The sequence below is a fragment of the Pteropus medius genome, unplaced genomic scaffold (genome assembly GCF_902729225.1).
Source record: "Pteropus medius unplaced genomic scaffold, Ma_sr-lr_union100, whole genome shotgun sequence".
NCBI classification, from domain to species: Eukaryota; Metazoa; Chordata; class Mammalia; order Chiroptera; family Pteropodidae; genus Pteropus; species Pteropus medius.
This window is the reverse complement of record NW_024350397.1, coordinates 6276479-6294697: the sequence shown is the minus strand read 5'-3', so window position 1 is coordinate 6294697 and position 18219 is coordinate 6276479. Positions and strand designations below refer to the sequence as shown.

The following is an 18219-nucleotide window of genomic DNA, read 5'->3' as shown; positions in this document are numbered from 1 at the left end:
CAGAGTTACTATTAACTAAAACTTAGTAAGTCACTGAATGTTTTTTCAAAGCTTTTAGATTATGTACATATAATCATAATTATATATAAAATCTTTTGGAAGAGATTGAAGTGAAAAATCAAAACGGTACCTAGATAGTAAAAATATTGAGAACTTAGAAATTTTGTTAGGGTAATGATCCAACATATGTAGAACCAGATCATAATATAAACTTATTTTATAACCAAATGAATTTTAAGATGTTTATTTAACTACAGATTTACTGTACAATAAAATGAGAAAACAAGAAATACTGAGATGTTATATAAAAGAATTAGAGAACAGTTAATAACAAAAGAGAAATATTGTAAAGAAATTGAAATGATACAATTTGAAATCGCTCTTAGAACAGTGACCTTTGAAGACTGTAAGAATTTCAATTGAGTAAATTCCTCTGGTAAAATTTCATATTCCAACAGTATTTTATCAATATTTGTAATATCCTTTTGATTCAATGTCTATTATTTAGATTTAAAACAAACCAAAATGTCATCTCATTTGAAATGTGAAGTGACATTTACAAGAAAAATTATTAATTTATTACAATTCTTGGCATTGAATAGCTCTGTATGTTTTCTAAGTAAAAAAAGAAGATAAATTGAGCTTAATCATAAGCATAAATGTTAATTTGGGCTTTTAAAAATGATAACATATAGACTAAATTGCCTTAAGACTGTGATGGAACTAGTCAAATCTTTTGATAAGAAATTTTATTTCACAATACTATAGCTGCCTGTATTTTTGCTGTATGACAAATTTAGCTGTCATTTAAATTCAAATTTGAGTTTTTCATGTAGGATAAAAATCCTTGTGCTTAAAAAGGCTACTTTCTTTTAACATTTTTAAGGCTCTGCTTTTGAGCTTTTGATTTTTTTAATTGTATGAGACCAAAAACCTAATGACATGTATCTCTAGGTTGTAGAAGAGCAAAATGACACTCAGAGGCAACTTTCTTAAGAACAGAATGCCAGAGTATCACATAACACAATCCTGACCAATCACCTTTGCAAACAAAAGGAGATAGAAATAGCTTTTAGGAAAATGAATTGAGGTATTTTGTTTAGTCATTTTCAAATGCGTGTATTTATTTATATATTTAAAAACCAGCACTGTAGATATGGGAAATATAATTTAAAAAGCAAATATATATATTATATATATATATATATATATAATATATATATGTATGTATCTATGTGTGTGTGAATTACATACACACAAACAGCATATATGTGTACATATATTTATTTTTGGTCCATTGGATAAAATAATATATTCTTAATTCAAAACCATTTATTTCCAGCAGTCAAATGTTGACATTCCCAGTGGCCTCTTCCAAAGGGGAGGTTTTTAATATTTTCCATAGGAAATGATGAGCTTTCCAGAATTTCAAAACTATTGCTACCAACAACAGATGTCCCAGGTTTGGGCAGTGACTTTATCCCCTGAGTACATTAATAGGAGGCAAGCTTTCACTTCCACCAATAATAAGGAGGAAATAGTGAGAAAAAGTATAGCCAGTTCAGAGACCATATTTCAGATGTCAATATCTTACTTTTGATAAAATAACAATTTATTCCAGGAAGTATCCTATTTCAGTCTAACAAGTTTTTGAAAACAGTAATGTTGTAACATATACTTAGTTATAATATATTGATAACTTTTATTCCTAGTAAAATGAGTCAGCGTATTTTCCCCTATTTCACATTACTACTTTAATTATGAAGGGGAAATTACAGTTATTGTAGCTGCAGGTAATCTCATGATTTTCTAAGAGGAGCTCTATAAATTGTACCTTATTTACCATGAGTTTTTTGAAGTATACACTTCTTTTGTATTTACAGATTTACAATAGAGAAATAGCTGTGGTTTGGTGCAAGAGCACTAACTGTAGAGTAAGAAGACGTAAACTGGCTTTTTAACCTTTCCATTCCAGATTTGCTCACATATAATAGAGGCCAGCGCTTGGAGCAGGATGCTGCAGACAACTATTTAAGGGAGTTAATGAGCATTTCGGATTTGGAATGCTGCATCATAGGTTTTCCCAAGTTCTGATTTTTTTTTTTTTTAAGATTGCAGGGGTGAGTAAATTTGTTCTGTCTCAAGACTGGTCCTAGAAAAATCCACAATGAAGTTATTCACAGAATAATTGACTATTAAGAGTGGAAACACTCTTAATCTAGAGAATGACACATTTCTTTGTTTTAGAGGAGGCAACTCAGAATCCAGCAAAGCTGTGAGACTTGCCAGACCAAAGGTCCAAGTGTCCTGGTGAGGCCTTGTCCTACGGTGTGCTGACCCTGCAGAATCGTTTTACCATATGCTGTCCCCTAAATGCTGCTCTTCTCTTTGGAGTGAACCCTGACTCTTTGGTCCCCCAAAACACAAGTCTTTTAAGTAGACCATGAGAGCTGGTGAGCAGGGGCAGATTTGAGAAGCTTGCACATGGCTGTTTTCCATTCTCCTGGGCTGATAGGAACTGCCATACAGAAGGAGGAGCAGAATACTTCTCTTCCAAGGCTGGGCTTCCAGAGCTTCTGGTCTGTTGTTCTAAGAAGGCTCATCTGGGGATTAACAATGATCAAGCAGCAGCCTTTTCCAAAGATTCACTTTGGAAATATCCCAACAAACAACTTCACTGTTTCGAGATTTTCTGCATCCATCAACGTGGACAAGAATCCACAAACCAGGTCCGGGAAAACCGAACTAGAGGACGAGGTGGATATTCAGTTGCATTAGAACAGAGCCAGGGAGAGGATGGGCAGTAGCTAAAACCTGAACCCCCATGCCTTTCACAGATCTACCCATGGCCACCCTTCTTTAGGAGGGAACTATGGAAGAGACAACTAATTTCCCCCAGGGAAACTCCAGTTAGTCTTGCACTTGTCTTTCACAGCCTTCCTACACCCATGCACAGCAGCACCCAACAACTGGCTGAGCAGTGTATGCTCAGGAACAGAGTAAGGCAGATGGTGAAAACAACCAGCAAGTGTATCTCTGCCAGTCAAGTTCACTGAATGATCCAGGGAGGTGGGGTAATTTGTCCAAGGTCATACAACAAGTTAACTTTGAAATGAGACTGAAACCCAAGGTTTCATTATAATAAAGACCAATACCAATATTAACATAATGTTACACACGAGTTCTAGTTACACTTACTATCTTTGTCCAAAACGGCATTTATTTTGGAATGTCATTCTTATATCCTGCATTTGAAAACATTCATAATAAACAAAAGCTCTTCAAAGGAATAAAGCCCTCTGCCAAATCAAGTCACTAAAGGACACAAGAAGGCTTACTAAGACCTGTAACACCATTCAGTCAGACATTTCTCACAGTAACAGGTTCTTCCAGAATGTGTTCTACAAAGACTTGCAAATGGATAGGATAAGTTGCCAGGACAAGTCCTCACAGCAATACAGACACAGAGCTGCATCCAGTGACTCTTCAACTGAGAGATGAATAAAAGCAGATCATTTTGGTGCTAATCACTGAACTCTTTATTGATAAAGTTTCTAACAGAAAGTGACACAGTAGACCTTTGGCAGCTTCACATATACAAACTTGGTAAGAAAATGAAGAAATTTGGCTGACCTAGTCAAGTCCAAACTCCATCACCAATTTTTGTGGCTTCGAACACTCTGACACTCCCTCACCTGTGCTGAGGCCTGTCTGGCACCTGTGGGGATTTGTTTTCAGGTGGGATAATAGCTCTACTAACTTTGCATTCAGTAATAGCAAATCATGATCTTAATGAAGACATGTGTAGGGTTTTTCTTGCAAACCACATACCTTAAAACATAAATCTCAAATTAATCCTTAAGTATCCTTTTCCCATTTCAGCTCCAAGGTGTTTCCCATTTCCTCTTTTCAACAAGAGTGGGACTCTCTGGTTGGCTTTTGGGAAGATGATCCACATCTCTGAGATCCATCCAACCTAAGTCTTGAAATACTGACTTCAACGAAGTTAAGGGGATAAAGTGATTAAAGATAAAATAAGGCACTGATATAAATGTGATGAGCTCTACTAGGTCTCTCTACCTTGCAATCATCTCAACTGCTGAAGGTCTTAGTACTTATTTGAGTCACTCAAGACTTATAAGACTCTTTTCCACTGCTCTTGCAAAGATTTGGTCCACTCAGCATCTATAAAACCTGTTGAATTTTATAACAATATTCAAAAAAATGTAGCAGAAAGGCAGACACTATTTGTTCTATGTATGTATTTATTTAACACTTATTAAAACCTACAATGAACCAGGAATACTTTTATCATTTAAAAAATCCAAAGCTGTAAAATATGGCCCCAGGTGGTGAGAGGTTACCAAAAGAAGCCAGAAAGGATAGAAATTGCTCACTCCTAGAATTTTGCTTTGCCCCTCAGCTGAGGATTAAAATCCCCATAATCAAGAGAAACTCCAAGATGGAGAGGCCCCTGCCAAGGCCCACAGAAGGAGCTCAGGGATTCAGTCCATGGGGGCAGGCAACGCTCCAAGCTCTGCTCTTGTGCAGTAAGGCATGGAAGCAGATCTTGATCTTGGCAGGATCTCCCAGCTCACCCTCCAATTTGGTTCTAAATCCCCGACTTCTTTCCCTTTTCTCAGTTAAAAGAAAAAAAAGGTAAAACTAAGTAAAAAAAAAAATTTTTTTTTTCATTGAGCTATATACTTATTCTCCCAGTGACTTTGTTATTTCAGTCAAATCTAAAATTAAAGTCAACAAATTGTGTGGTTTTTTTCATCCCTCATTAGTGAAGAAAACTGTGCATTTAAAAACTGCACTAAGACGATGTATTCCTAAAGAGTAATCCAGCTTTAATTTTAGGGCATTGAATCACTTTGCAAACAAATTACAGTCACTACGATTTATCAATAGTACTGTACTTGTACTGCTGTTGTTGAGATTTTTTTTTTTTTGGCAAACTTAGAACAAACCAGAGAACAAAATGTCTTCATCATCATGTAGAAAAATAAAACAAACCTAAAGTATCTACCTATGTGTCAAGTGATTCATACTGCAAAAGTAAAATCTACACTTACAGGAGTTTTAAAAATCCTTAGTGCAAGAAACATAACCAATTAATACAGATCAATACTTATTAATGAATATGGAAATTTTTCCTATACAGAGGTAGAGTCCAGTGCACAAGGCTAAAACATATTCAACAGTCTAAACAAAGACTGAGCTGGGGTTTATGGGATTCACTTTAAATTTTAAGTTATCAGACTATATGTACATACATACAATAAATAGACTATACAATTTTTTAAAGTAGTTTAATAAACTCCACAAAATAATAGCAGATGCATTGATATATTTACATAATTCAATTTTCAAATCTCTCTCATTCAAATAAAAGGGATAAAAATAAGATTTCTGCTTTAAAGGCAGCAGAACCTATTTCCTTGAAATGGACTGGTAAAATACTTTACATGAGAGAAACTAATTTATGCTTGAGAGGTATTCAGATTCAGCTAAGAAAAATATGTCCCTTTGTAAGTTATATAGAATAGGGAATATAAAATGATATTTTCTACATTTTTAGATTTCTAAAGTTCTAAATCCAACTCTTACTTGAAGAGAGATGCTGATTTTGGTACCCATACAGAGTATATCCACACAATTACAATGGAAAAATAATGAACTTTTCCTGTTCTGCGTGTTTGCTTTTGAAAGTTTAGAAAGAACTTGACAATATTTCTGGCCCAGTTATGTTTACACATGATACAAAATTCAATGAAACCTGACCAGCACTCTTAGCTTGGTGTTCTTGGGGTTCTGACTTTCTGAATTCCTTCCATTTCCAAAGCATGTGTCATCAGGAGCAGGCATGTATGGGGAGCAGGTGTATGATTTTAGGGTACTCAAGACAAATAATATAGAGTTCCAAAGTTTTCCAAGCTCACACAGGAGAAAGGCGAAACACAGAGTATTTGCTGCTGTTTGCCTCACAGACACTTGAAAAAGGAAAATGCTTAGAACCGGTCATTGTGACTCAAGAAAATATGCAAAAACCCAAAGCATTATATGCTTCACTGACTCCAATTCTTAGACTTAATATCAGATTTACTCTTTGATATTTGATCATTAACCTTTTTATTTTACTTTATAAAAGATTACTATCTAGCCCATAAGCAAATTAGGGATAGTCAGAAAACAAAAAAGGATGGTCATAATGAAGCATAAACCTTCACAGTTTGAATTTTGTATAACTTCTCTAAGCACCCACGATTAAAATGCAAGTTGAGTTTTTTTTCCTATCATTCTGTGAAAAATATCTCAGTAAATAGTAACATTTTGCCCTTTAATGATCTTCCCACTGGAATACCCAACCCCCACCTTTTTTATTTTAGGTTTTTAAAAAATTTTATACAAATAACTTTGATTTATACTAACTTCAATTTAAGGTAAACATATAAAAGTTGATAAGAATATTGCTTGCAACAATGGATGTAGAAGTAGAGGAATGGACTGGGCGGGGTGTACAAAGAAATGGCTCCTCCTCAATAACTTCAGGACAACACCCAGCACTCTGGAAAATCTTGGCCGAGGACACCCTCTACTGCACATCGTTTCCTCGGCTCACGACGTCTGACTGATTTGTAACTACAACTTCAGGTCAGAACAACAACAAAAAAAACTGCATGAAAATTGGAAGGCACAAGCACCCATGTTAGAATTTTTAGGGGGTGAGGAATAAAGAGGGAAAGGGATAATTTTGGTTCAGCACTATAGTCAAGTTAATTTTGCCATTGTTGAAGAAAAACTGTATAAAATAAAGGTGTAGAGAAGCGTTAACGAGTGCGTCCCACCTGTGAGGAAGAAAGCTCAGGAGACAGCTCGCAGGGACAGTGCAGAGAGAAACAACCGGTACTATTTATTTGGATGTCTGTGCCATGGTGGGTACAAACTATATTCTCTGCTCTGTGGGACCAAAACCAAAACAGAATAAAAACCAACAAAAATCCCCCAAATCCCAAAAAAGCTGCCAGAAGGAATGCAAGAAGTCTTACGGAACAGACTGATCCAGACGGAGGTGATAAAGGCGGTACTCTTGTGTTTTAATGCACGTCCAACTGTGTTAACCTACTGCTGTGTTTTCCGTCGTATTCACCTACTGACCAGATGGGGGACTTAAGAAATGGCCATGCCATTTAACCATTTTCCCTGCCTCTACACGACTTCCCTTTCCCTTTATTTCCTCCTCCAGGATTAGAGTCTTTTTCCTCCATGAAGGAATGCTGTTGATGATAGGGAAAGGTGTGAAACAGAATTTCCAGAATACTGATTTTGCTTCCCTCAAAGCCTCGCTGCGTGTTAGCCACACAGCTCAGAGGCGGTCATCAAGGCAGCCTGATGGAGCTATGGATTTAAAAAAAAAGAAAGAAAGAAAGAAAGAAAAACCAAAAACAAAACCACCCCAAGTCTGTCTTTTCTCAAACTAAAGGAGAAACTGAGGGATGGTACAGCCTTCAGTGAGGACACCCACAGTTAGGAGATGATGGCTGGGGACCATCTCGGCAGAGTCAGATTGTCAGCACTTGCTGACCGCTTCCTTGTGGGTCTCCTCAGGTCCTTGTACTTGTCCTCGCAGAGGCGAGAGATGGCCTGACGGGAAGAAGAGAGACCATTCAGGATGGAAATGCCCTCCACCCGCTCACTCACCGGACACCAACCACTGCTGTGAGCAGCACCATTCTAGGCACTGAAGATGCTCGTGAATGAAACCAGTAGGAGTCCCTCCCTACCCCGTGTGGTTCACATCCCATGGCCCAGACCCGTGCCAGTCACAGTGGGGTATAGGAAGGAAGTATACACATGGTCCTTGTTTCTAAAGTGCTTGCAGCCTAACTGAGAAAACAATCTCAAAATGTGAGACAACTCTATGACAGTGTACCCTGGGGTCAGCCAGCTCCAGTTCAATGGTGGTTCCCCACCTGTGACCTGGGTATGTGCCCCTTTTTAAGTCCTTAGCATCCTCATCTGCAAATGGGGTAATAACAGCACCTTCCTCACAGCGAGGCTATGATGCACTGGAGCTCCGTGTTAGGTGCGTGGGGAGAGCTCAGTAGTGGGCAATGATCATTAATCAGAGACTGAGTTAGAGCAGATGACTGGGTATTTGAGTCATCTCTATAGCACTGTTGCAGAAGGGAACCAGAGGGGACACACAAACATGGAATGCAGAGATAATCAATGTAGTCCTCATTCTGCTGATGAGGGCAGTGAGACTCCACGGGGGAGGGCCACAGCTAAGAGCAGGGCCAGGCCTGCCCTGGGGTCAGAGTGTGGCCACAGCTCTCCCGGGGCTGCCACTGTGCAGGAGAGAGCACATGACAAAAGCTGGACCCGCTCGTACCATCTCAGGGAGCTTGTCCCAACCACATTCACCCGCCATCTGTAAGAGGATCCAGAGGCAAGGGTGACAAAAATGATGAAGCAAAGATGAGGTCTTTTATTCCATACAATTCAAGCAAAAGGCCAGGGACTGTACTGGGGCTAGGGAGACAGACACAGTGCCTAACCACTAGGAAGTCACAGTCAAGGAGAAAAGGCACAAAAGCAGCTGATCGCATGCCTTGCCCTGATCAGATCCCACTGGCTCTTGCTGGGATTCTGGAATAATCCTTGCAGCTAATCTCTCTGCTTCCCCTTTCACTCCCTGATCCTTCCCTATGCTTTCCAGTCCTCTTGCCCTCCCTGCTCTCTGACCTCCCCGCTGGCTCCCACCACAGGCTCTGCAGCAGCTCCTCCATCAGCCTGAGGTATTTGCAGTTAGGTCTTCGTATGAATGTCACATACTTGATGGGGCTCTGCCTACAGCACCCCTAGTCTGTTCTACTCATTCTTTAACTAACCTTCTAACATACTAGAAAATATATACTAAAAAAAAATTTGTTTAATTACTATCTGCATCCTCCCAGCAAAATGCAAACTCTGTAAGAGCAGGCTCTATGAGTTTTGCTTAGGACAGTTCCCAGGGTTGAGTTCTAACCAACCTTGGTGTTTAGAACTCCTCATTGTGCTGATGAGAGCAGTGAGACTCCACGGGGGAGGGCCACAGCTAAGAGCAGGGCCAGGCCTGCCCTGGGGTCAGAGTGTGGCCACAGCTCTCCTGGGGCTGCCACTGTGCATGAGAGAGCACATAACAAAAGCTGGACCCGCTTGTACCAGGAGAGAGCACATGACAAAAGCTGGACCCGCTCGCTTTAGAGCGCCCTGAGTAAATATGTGTAAATATGTGTTGAATGGATACATAAGTTCCAGATGGGATATGCACATAACAGAGGCATGGACGTACCAAGCATGACCCAAGTATCGAAAACAGAGGGAGACTGAGCAACTGATTCTATTTTGGGGAATCGCTGAAGGGACACTCATGACTGAGGCTGGCCATCAGAACTAGGCTTCAATAACTATGCTTGAAGGAGAGGAGATTATCATGAGAGATGCGGCATTCTCAGCAGGGCACAAAACCGCAGCTACGTGTGCTGGCATGGTGAGAGGAGGTCGAGAGCACAGTTCAGGGACGGCTACTGCAGGGCAGCAGGGGATGGAGAAGCAGAGCTGCCAGGGCCAGGCTGACACGGCCGCCCACAGGCTGGCAATGCAAAAGTGCTGATGACTTTAAGAGTTAACATTCCAAAACCTACAATTGCATTTTAGAAAAACAACTGCACTGGCGCCATGGAGGGTGGACCGGAGGAGACAGGAGTCAAGGCTGTCTTCTTCTAAATGAGAGATGAAGTAGGGTTGCTGGTGGGCTATAACACTGAGAATTCATTTGAAATATGTTTTGTACACATAATATAGGTGGCATATATAAAGAACAGAAAATCAGATTCCTTAAGGGTATTAGAGCAATCATTTTTTTAAAGCAAATTATCTTCATTTAAACTTCCTAATATTACCATCTGTTGTTTCTCAGCTTATAAACAGTATGAGTCTGAATGCAATATCATAACAAATTAGCAATGTACTACTTTATTCTAGACTTTATTACGCAAACTGATGTTAGCTTTAATCACATTCCCACAGGCACAGAGATATACCAATTTATTTCGAAGAGAAATGGCCCTGCTAATGAAAAAGCCACTTTGCATTTGCTCTGGCACTTGGTGCACTCGTTTCCTGTAGCCAGCATATCAAAACAGTCATTTGGTGGGACATCTGAACAAGCACAGAATTTCAGAAAATGGGTACTTCTATGAGGTCTCAGTCCCTGCTTTCCTTTATGCGATTCAAGTTTGCTAACCAAACGGACTAACAAGGATGCTATGGTCTGGAAAACAATGAAACCTCGTTCCTAAAAAATCATTGCAAAAGAGTGTCAACTGCTTTCCCAGACAGTGCTTCTGTCCAGCCCTACAGAGGAGGGTAAGATTTGTGTCTTGGGAGGAGACAGAGAGAAAACAGTCATGTTAGGACTGCTGGCTCCCTCTTGCCCGGTGAGCCCCTAGGGACACTTGGCACGGCCACCCCCCAGGAGCAGGCGCGTACTCGCCTCTTTCCACTCAGATAAGGTAACGGAGTTAAGAGCTGCCACCGACCACCCCCAGTCTCAGCTAGCCTGTGTGCTCCCCATGTAGCTGACCTGAACCACTAGGTTTCCTAGCTCAGAGAACCACGGACCTACTTTCCTTCAGCACCAAATGGCTCCCAGGAGCACAGAGCTGCAGGGGTGACTGGAGCCCATCTCAGTAAACTAGGAGAGTGGGACTGTTGCGCAGCTCAAACAGGGTTCACGCTCACCCTGGCACTGAATTCCATCTCACGTGTATGCTTGCGAAGGTTTGACAGTATTTGCCTTGGAGAAAGTCCTTCAGAGGAAGGGTTTCCCATGATTTGCACTTGAATACAGAGAAATGGGAGACTTAAGGAGTGGTTTCACTCTAGTGGCTGGCATACAATGACAGAAAAGAGGCTGAGTTCTAAAAATCTCACTGGATTTTTATTTTAAACCCAGTGCTGTGTATCCAGTCTTTTCTAAACTAAGTTTTACTAAGTTTCCGTCTTGAAACTCACATATTATTTACTTTTTAAATTTTTATTTAAAAGTTTTGCATTCTTGAGCTTGAAATCCATACCAACCCTCTTTCCTCACCTCTAGACTTTGCTTTGTTCGTAGCTGTTAACCCTATTAGACCAGTACTCGGGCCACTCTGACCCTGTTGACCAGGGGAGGACAGTTCACTTGGGATGGACAATGGGGCAGGCAGCATAGACTTCTTAGCTCTCACCAAGCTTGGGACATGACCGTGCCATCTACCACTTAGGTCAAAGGTTCGATGAGATGAGACCAACATGGGCCCAGAGATGAAGGTGCAGAGGGCTTCTAAACACCTGCTCTGGAGGAGCGGGGGCATCTCACCAGTGAGCCTCTTATCACTCTACCGCTTTTCATCCAGCCAAAAGATGGGAAGAGCTAGGTGCAAATATTGACGCTAATCTCCACACAAGTATGAGACACAAAAGTCATACAGCTTAACAATGAAGGCCCGAAATCCATACCAAGGCCAGTGGGGCGGGCCCTGGCTCTAATCTAGCTGTGGGGAAAATATTTTGAAAAGTGAAAAGCAGAATCAATCCTTTTTGGATTCCCAATCATTAGGGCCATCTAGTATCTTTCGCCTGATAAAAGCTCATGCTGGAAAATTCTTTTTTTTTTGGCCTTATTTTTTTAAAAACAGAAAGTTTAAAAAAAATCTTCTTTGATTTAAAAAATAGAATAAATTCACATTAAATAAAAACTAGTATTAAGGTTACTGAAAATGTAAGGTTGTAAAGTTCTAATCAACTAAATTAAATGACTAGCTCTAAATCCAGGGTACCCTTATTTTACAGGGTGTCCTTATTTTACAACAACACATAGTGGAGAAATTGTCATCGTGATCACACCCTTCCACTGTACCCAGATAATGTATCTGCAGTAGTGCACTAAAAACCAGTATGTTAAAGCACGTTACCTCAAGCTTGTGAGCCCTTTCCCTGCTCAGGGGCTCCAAAGGAAAGCTCAGGTTGTTTGCTTCTGCCAGAGAACGAAGATCAAAATAATACTTGGCATAAACACTGGAAGGAACATTGATGTTGAACTGGAGCAATTCAAGGAACTGTCGCTCTAACTCATTCCTGCAAAGACAAAGATGGCACACAAATTTAGCTGTCACACCAGGCTGCATGGCCTGCCAAGGCAAGCTGCTGGACACAAGACTCCGGAAAATTGCATCCTCCAGGGAGAAAAGCCATCTAATTAATTGCCTGGTTGGACACCAGAGTTGCAGTTTAACCACCATATTCATATTAAAAGATGAATCCACTCGATCAGATGCCCAGAAGGATGAGGCCTGATTAACTGAGATAATCTCTTCAGGGTGATTTGTTTCACTGAGACCTAACACACACACACAGCAGGCTCTGGCAGCAATTCTCAGCATGAACCATCAGCTCAAATATGGGGCAGATGAAGCAGTCAATAGCTGTCAAGTGCAGTCTAGTGAGGGCCCCAGACAGCCGCCCAGAGGAAAGGTCTCTGCTAGACCTAGAAGATGCCTTTCTTTAATGGCCCTTTCCTATTTCCTGGGAGAAGAGTGGCAGAACTGCTGAAGGGACTTCCTTAGGCAAAGCAGGGAGGGAAAAGGTGAATGCAGTCCCAGCCTCTTACAAAGAGAACTCACCAACTCTGAAGATGAGAACGATAGTTCCCAAACTGAGCACCAATTCAATCACCCGGAGGGAGGGCTTGTTAAAACAGACTGCTGAACCTGCGCCCCATCACTGATTCAACACGGCTGGAAAGGGCCTGAGAATGTACGTGTCTAACAAGCTCCCATGGGATGCTGATACTTCTGGTCCTGGCCACACTGAGAACCGCCCAACTATAAGGGTGATCAGTAAAGGAGCCAGCGTAGGTATTAAGACCCACTGGCCAACCCATTTATATTTTGATGCAAGCTAATGATGGGTAGTCAGATTACATTTTAAAATTCCTACTTTGAGAATGTCCTCATGTCAGTTATCTTTTAAATTAGATCTATTTCTCAATAGTTAAAACCTGGGGAGGATGAAAAGTCCTTAGGATCTATTCATTGAGCACTCAGTTTCGGCGCCACCTCCCCCAGGAAGCACCCTGTGCCCCAACGGCACACCACATAGTACTATATTTGTCCTTTCTCACACTCCACTCTGTCGCCTTAACTCAGTCTCCTCTACTTGTCTCCTCATAGCCAGAAACCATGACATGTGATTTCACATGCCTGGCCCCTAACACAGTACCTGACATACAGTTGGTGCTCAATGATTGCTGCTAGTGAATGGAGCAGACCAAGCTCAGCGGTTGCAGGGATCAGCAAAGGCTTCCCATAGAAGTGAGAGCTGAACTGGTTTGGCAAGTGTGGAGCTCCAGTGGAAAGAACCAGGATTGGATATTTCCAGCAGTGGTGCCCAAACCATCCCCATGCCCGCAGGAAGACAGGACACATTATCACCATCTCCTTGTAAAAGGAGTTGAAGGCTGACAAGCCCTGTCCCCAGTGCCAGGCCTCACCCCTCCTGATCCAGCCTCCATGATTCTCCTGAACACTGAGCCCCCAGTTATGGCGCTCCTGTATGCAGACCTCCAATGTTTTCAAGCCTCAAACTAATAAAGCACCTTCCTGTCCCCATGGAATCTGTTGCTGGTGAGCCACCTCACTAAGCCATCAGAGACTGTGGAGGACTGTGCCCCGGTCTTATGCTACTGTGACAGTAGGGGACAGTAGTGTTAAGGAGGTGGGTAGGGAGGCTGGGATGTGAGCAAGGGTAGGTGGTTTCAGAGAAGCTACTGAGCAAATGAGAATTAAGAAGCTTCAGCAAATTGCTATGGAAGGTCTGAGTGCTTCAGATGGAAAGACCAAGAGGTCACACTCAGGTCTTTTAATCAGAGAAATAGCTTAAGTTGCGTGTTGTTTCTACTCAGCTTAGTGAAAGGAGTAACAAGCTCCAAATGTATATACTGTGCTAAATTTTATAGTTTTATGGAATCTAAATTACTTTGATTTGGAATAATTTTTACTTTAAATGACTTTTATTCATACTTCATTTAAATAAGATTTAATAAGAGATCATCCTATGAAATACTGGAACCCAGATAAAATTTTAATGAAACAAGGATACCGCTAAAGCCAGAAGAGCCCAAACAAATGGGCTTAGAAGGAACTCTCCTGGGTTAATGTGGGAGCTGCCTGTGTACAGACTGCCATGTGGTGGTCAAAAGGTGTCACTGCAGATCTTATTCTCCCAATGCTAAGAAGAAAACCTTGCCTTTTTAATATTACAAGAGAGCTAGTCTGTTAATCCTGCCCCAAATGGTATATAAAATACCAAGGACTCTTGTTGAGGGTATATACATACAATGATTAAAGTCAAGTTCTGAGCAAGGTATCATTTTCCCAGGGTTCCTTGGTATATCTTCAAAGACATCTCATCTGACAGCTTGTTATATACTAAATCATCAGAAAACTAACCGTGATGCAGAGAGAATAGGCTTGGTGGATTTACCACCTTCAACTGGATAACACATGTCACAGCCTGACAGCTCTAGTGGTCCATCTTGTAGATTCCCAGAAGTCCCCGACAGCCTTCTTTCATTTGTCCTGTCTTTGTCACCTTCAGTTTAAGCTGGCATTTCTGCTGAGATGTTTGATTGGATCCTTGAGTCACATTCTTTATTAATCTGTTTAGCAAACACTGTCCAGTCATAACCTTAGTGTTCCTTCAGAGAATGCTTTCTCATTTTTTTTCTTTTTCTTTTTTGCAACAAATAGGGATAGACTGAGACTGAGAAGTTAGGGATTTTCCAAATCTTTATAACTTCTGCTTCCTTTCTTGCTTAACAATTCTTCAATTTATCTCTCTCTCCTCACATTTTATTATCAATGGCAAGAGGAAACCAGGCAGCATCTATAACACTTTGCTTAGAAATCTCCTCTGCTAAATATTAAAGTTCTTCACTTAAATGTTCTACTTCCCACAAAATACTATGACACAATTTGGCCATGTTCTTTGCCACTTTTTAACAAGGATCGCCTCTCCTCCAGTGTCTGGTAGCATGAGACCTCACTTCAGAAGTACCTTTAACATTCCTCTTTCTAGCAATATTCTGTTTGTACATTCTCTAAGATGACAGAAGCTTCCTCTACATATACCTCCCATATTTTCTTTCTGAGTCCTCATCAAAAGTGCCTTTGACACCATATTTCTATTGACAATCTCAAGGCAATCTAGGGTTCTTCTAACATGAGCCTCAAAACTCTGCCATCCTCCACCCAGTCCAAAGCTGCTTCCACATCTTTAGGTATTTATTACAGCAGCACCCCACTTTCCAGTACCAAAATCTTCATTAGTCTCTGGGCTGCCATAATGAAATGCCACAGACTGGATGTCTTAAACAACAGAAATATATTTTCTCACAGTTCTGGAGTCTGAAAGTCCAAGGTCAAGGTGCCAGCAGGTTTATTTTCTTCTGAGGCCTCTCTCCTTGGCTTGCAGATGGCATCTTTTCTGTGTCCTCATATGGCTGTTCCTCTGCCTGTGTTGTCTGACTCCAGTCATATTGGATTAGGGCTTATCCTAATGACCCCATTTTAACTTAATTATCTCTTTAAACATCTTTTTTCCAAATACAGTTACATTCTGAGGCACTAGGAGTTAGGGCTTCCATATGTGAATTTTGAGGAAACACAATTCAGCTCAGAAGACTAGGTATCTGTTACAGGGCTCAGTGGGGCACTGGTCTTCCTGCTGGGATATGCTTTCCCATTCAGCACACAAAGGCTGTCTCCAAGATTGCCTAGGAACATGAGCATCAGGAACAGATGTCTAGATCTATAATTTTCACTTCTCTCTCTTAAAACTGACTTGCCAAGAACACACCAAGTATGCAGGTTCTCTTTGTGACTGCTTCTTTCCGTTACTCTTCTCTGACTCTGGGAGGGAGAGGCAGGGCACTCACCCACCCTTACCAAGTTCTCAAGAAGAACCTCCAATAACCAAGTAAAAGTATTTATTTCAACATTTGGTGTTGAAAAGCAAATGACTAATGACAGGCTAATAACTTAGGTGGTTTTCAATTTTTGCTTTTAACAAACTGAAAGAGGAGTTGGTAGGCTTATTTAAACAATTTTTACATATAGATGACTGTGTTTTTTGCATAAAACTCTAAAATCATTTAGACTCGCCTGAGTGATACTGTTATAATAAAACTTGGAAATTCATCTACTTACTTATATGGACATGTTCTCTCAACTCTCACGTTAACTAAAAATGGGAATAAAACTTATGCTGAACTTTGTTTCATTCCATCAAGTAATAATCAAACATGAAAATATGAACTAATGGAGGCAAAAGCAACCCTACTGATTTCATTGATATATTTCCCATTTTACTCTTTATATTTAATAATTTATATCAAAATTTGTTTCTATTATTTTGATCAACTGTGTATTAATAACTCCCTTGAGATATTTTTAATAAGTTAGAATCTTATATTGCAGAAAATAACATTTCAGTTAAATATGTATGTACACTTTTTGTTAAACAGAATTTTGAGAAATAAACTTCTGTGAGAGGAAACCAGAAAGAAAATAATGAGTTCAAGAAGAAAAAAGAATATAAAATTTTCAACTTTATGAAAATAGATGGTTGAGTATCATATTACTATGGAATTCAGTCTACAATGGACACTTTAAAAATACCATGATTTATTTTGTATTGTTTTAACTTGCTAAATTTGCAATTTTTTTATACATATATTTTTTATTTTTCAATTACAGTTGGCATTCGGTATTATTTATATTAGTTTCAGATGTACAGCACAGTGGTTAGACACTGATATAATTTACGAAGTGATCCCCATTAAATCTAGTACCCATCTGGCACTATATACATTTATTATATTATTGGCTATATTCCCTATGCTGTACTTCACATCCCCCGTATTTTGTAATTGCCAATTGGTAATTCTTAATTCTTTTACCTTTTTCACCCAGACCCCCAAGTCCCCTCCCATCTGGCAACCATCAGTTTGTTCTCTGTCTCTATGAGTCTGTTTCTGTTTTGTTTGTTTGTTTATTTTGTTTGTTCACATATAAGTAAATCATATGGTATTTGTCTTTCTTCGACTACTTTACTTAGCATAATACCCTCTAGGTTCCATCCATGTGGTTGCAAATGGTAAGATTTTATTACAAAACATACCACTATTTAAAATATACTGCATTGATATCCTTTGCAACTACTGAAACTTATGATGAACATTTTTTAGATGTTAACTTAAAAATGAATTGATGGTACACAACTGTCCACAATTCTAGGGATGGGCAGCCCAAATGTGTGAAGACCTGTGCTGTTGTGGTTGCCTGGCTTGTACCTCCAAAACAGATATAGGAGATTCGACTGCGACTGCGCTGATCAGTAACCGTAAATATGTGGTATAAGCATGCGGTGTAAGAGTGTTAAGAATGTCCTTCTGCCTAATATCCCCAACTAAAGAGAATCCTCTTGCTTCTTTCAATCCTCTGGCAGGGAGGAAATTTGCATATTCCTTCCTAAATTTGTACACATACAATTGTTTGATCAGTTTTTCTTAGAATATACAGGCCCTTACAGTATGTTAATACATATATCAAAACAGATTAAATACCACATTATAAATGGATCACGGTGGCTCTCAAAAAAAAAAAAAAAAGAAAAAACGGTAGGATACTCTGAACAGGAATTAAGTCAGCTGAGTTTGTACTTGGCATGACTCAGGGCCTCTAGTCCCCAGAAGTCTGTTAGGAAAGGGGGAGGAGCCCAGGAAATTGCTGGCCCAGGTCCCCTGAATAGAATCTGTTCTCCAGCCCAGATATGGGGATGAAAAAGGGTACACTCCAGAGTTTCTTCAGAGAAACTGTTTACAATCCAACCTTTTAAGAACAAAAGCTCTTCCTGTATGCATTCTTCCTCTGCTCAGCCACAGGCATTTGGAGGCATTCATCAAATGCTGTATGAATTGCTAAGTCTCAGCCTGTGACTGGCATGATGATGAGAGCATGATCATCAATGGCTTCCAATAAAGGAACAGACCAGGCTAAAAAAAAAAAAAAATGTCGATTTTCTTTGGATGAAATATGGAATAGAAGAAACATAAATTCTTGCTTTGTT

The 18219-nt window shown here is 40.1% G+C and overlaps 1 protein-coding gene across 2 annotated transcripts in view; it reads right to left on the bottom strand.

The window, feature by feature from the left end:
* Window positions 1–5121: 5121 nt before the first annotated feature.
* Window positions 5122–18219, bottom strand: part of CCNY (cyclin Y) — a 202604-nt gene continuing 189506 nt past the window's right edge. For both annotated transcript variants that reach the window (XM_039839808.1, XM_039839809.1), the window contains 2 exons: window positions 12006–12168; window positions 5122–7647 (listed from right to left, as the gene is read on the bottom strand). In XM_039839808.1, the coding sequence (XP_039695742.1) occupies window positions 7531–7647; window positions 12006–12168 (280 nt within the window). In that variant the 3' untranslated portion in view covers window positions 5122–7530. The remainder of the gene's footprint in view (window positions 7648–12005; window positions 12169–18219) is intronic.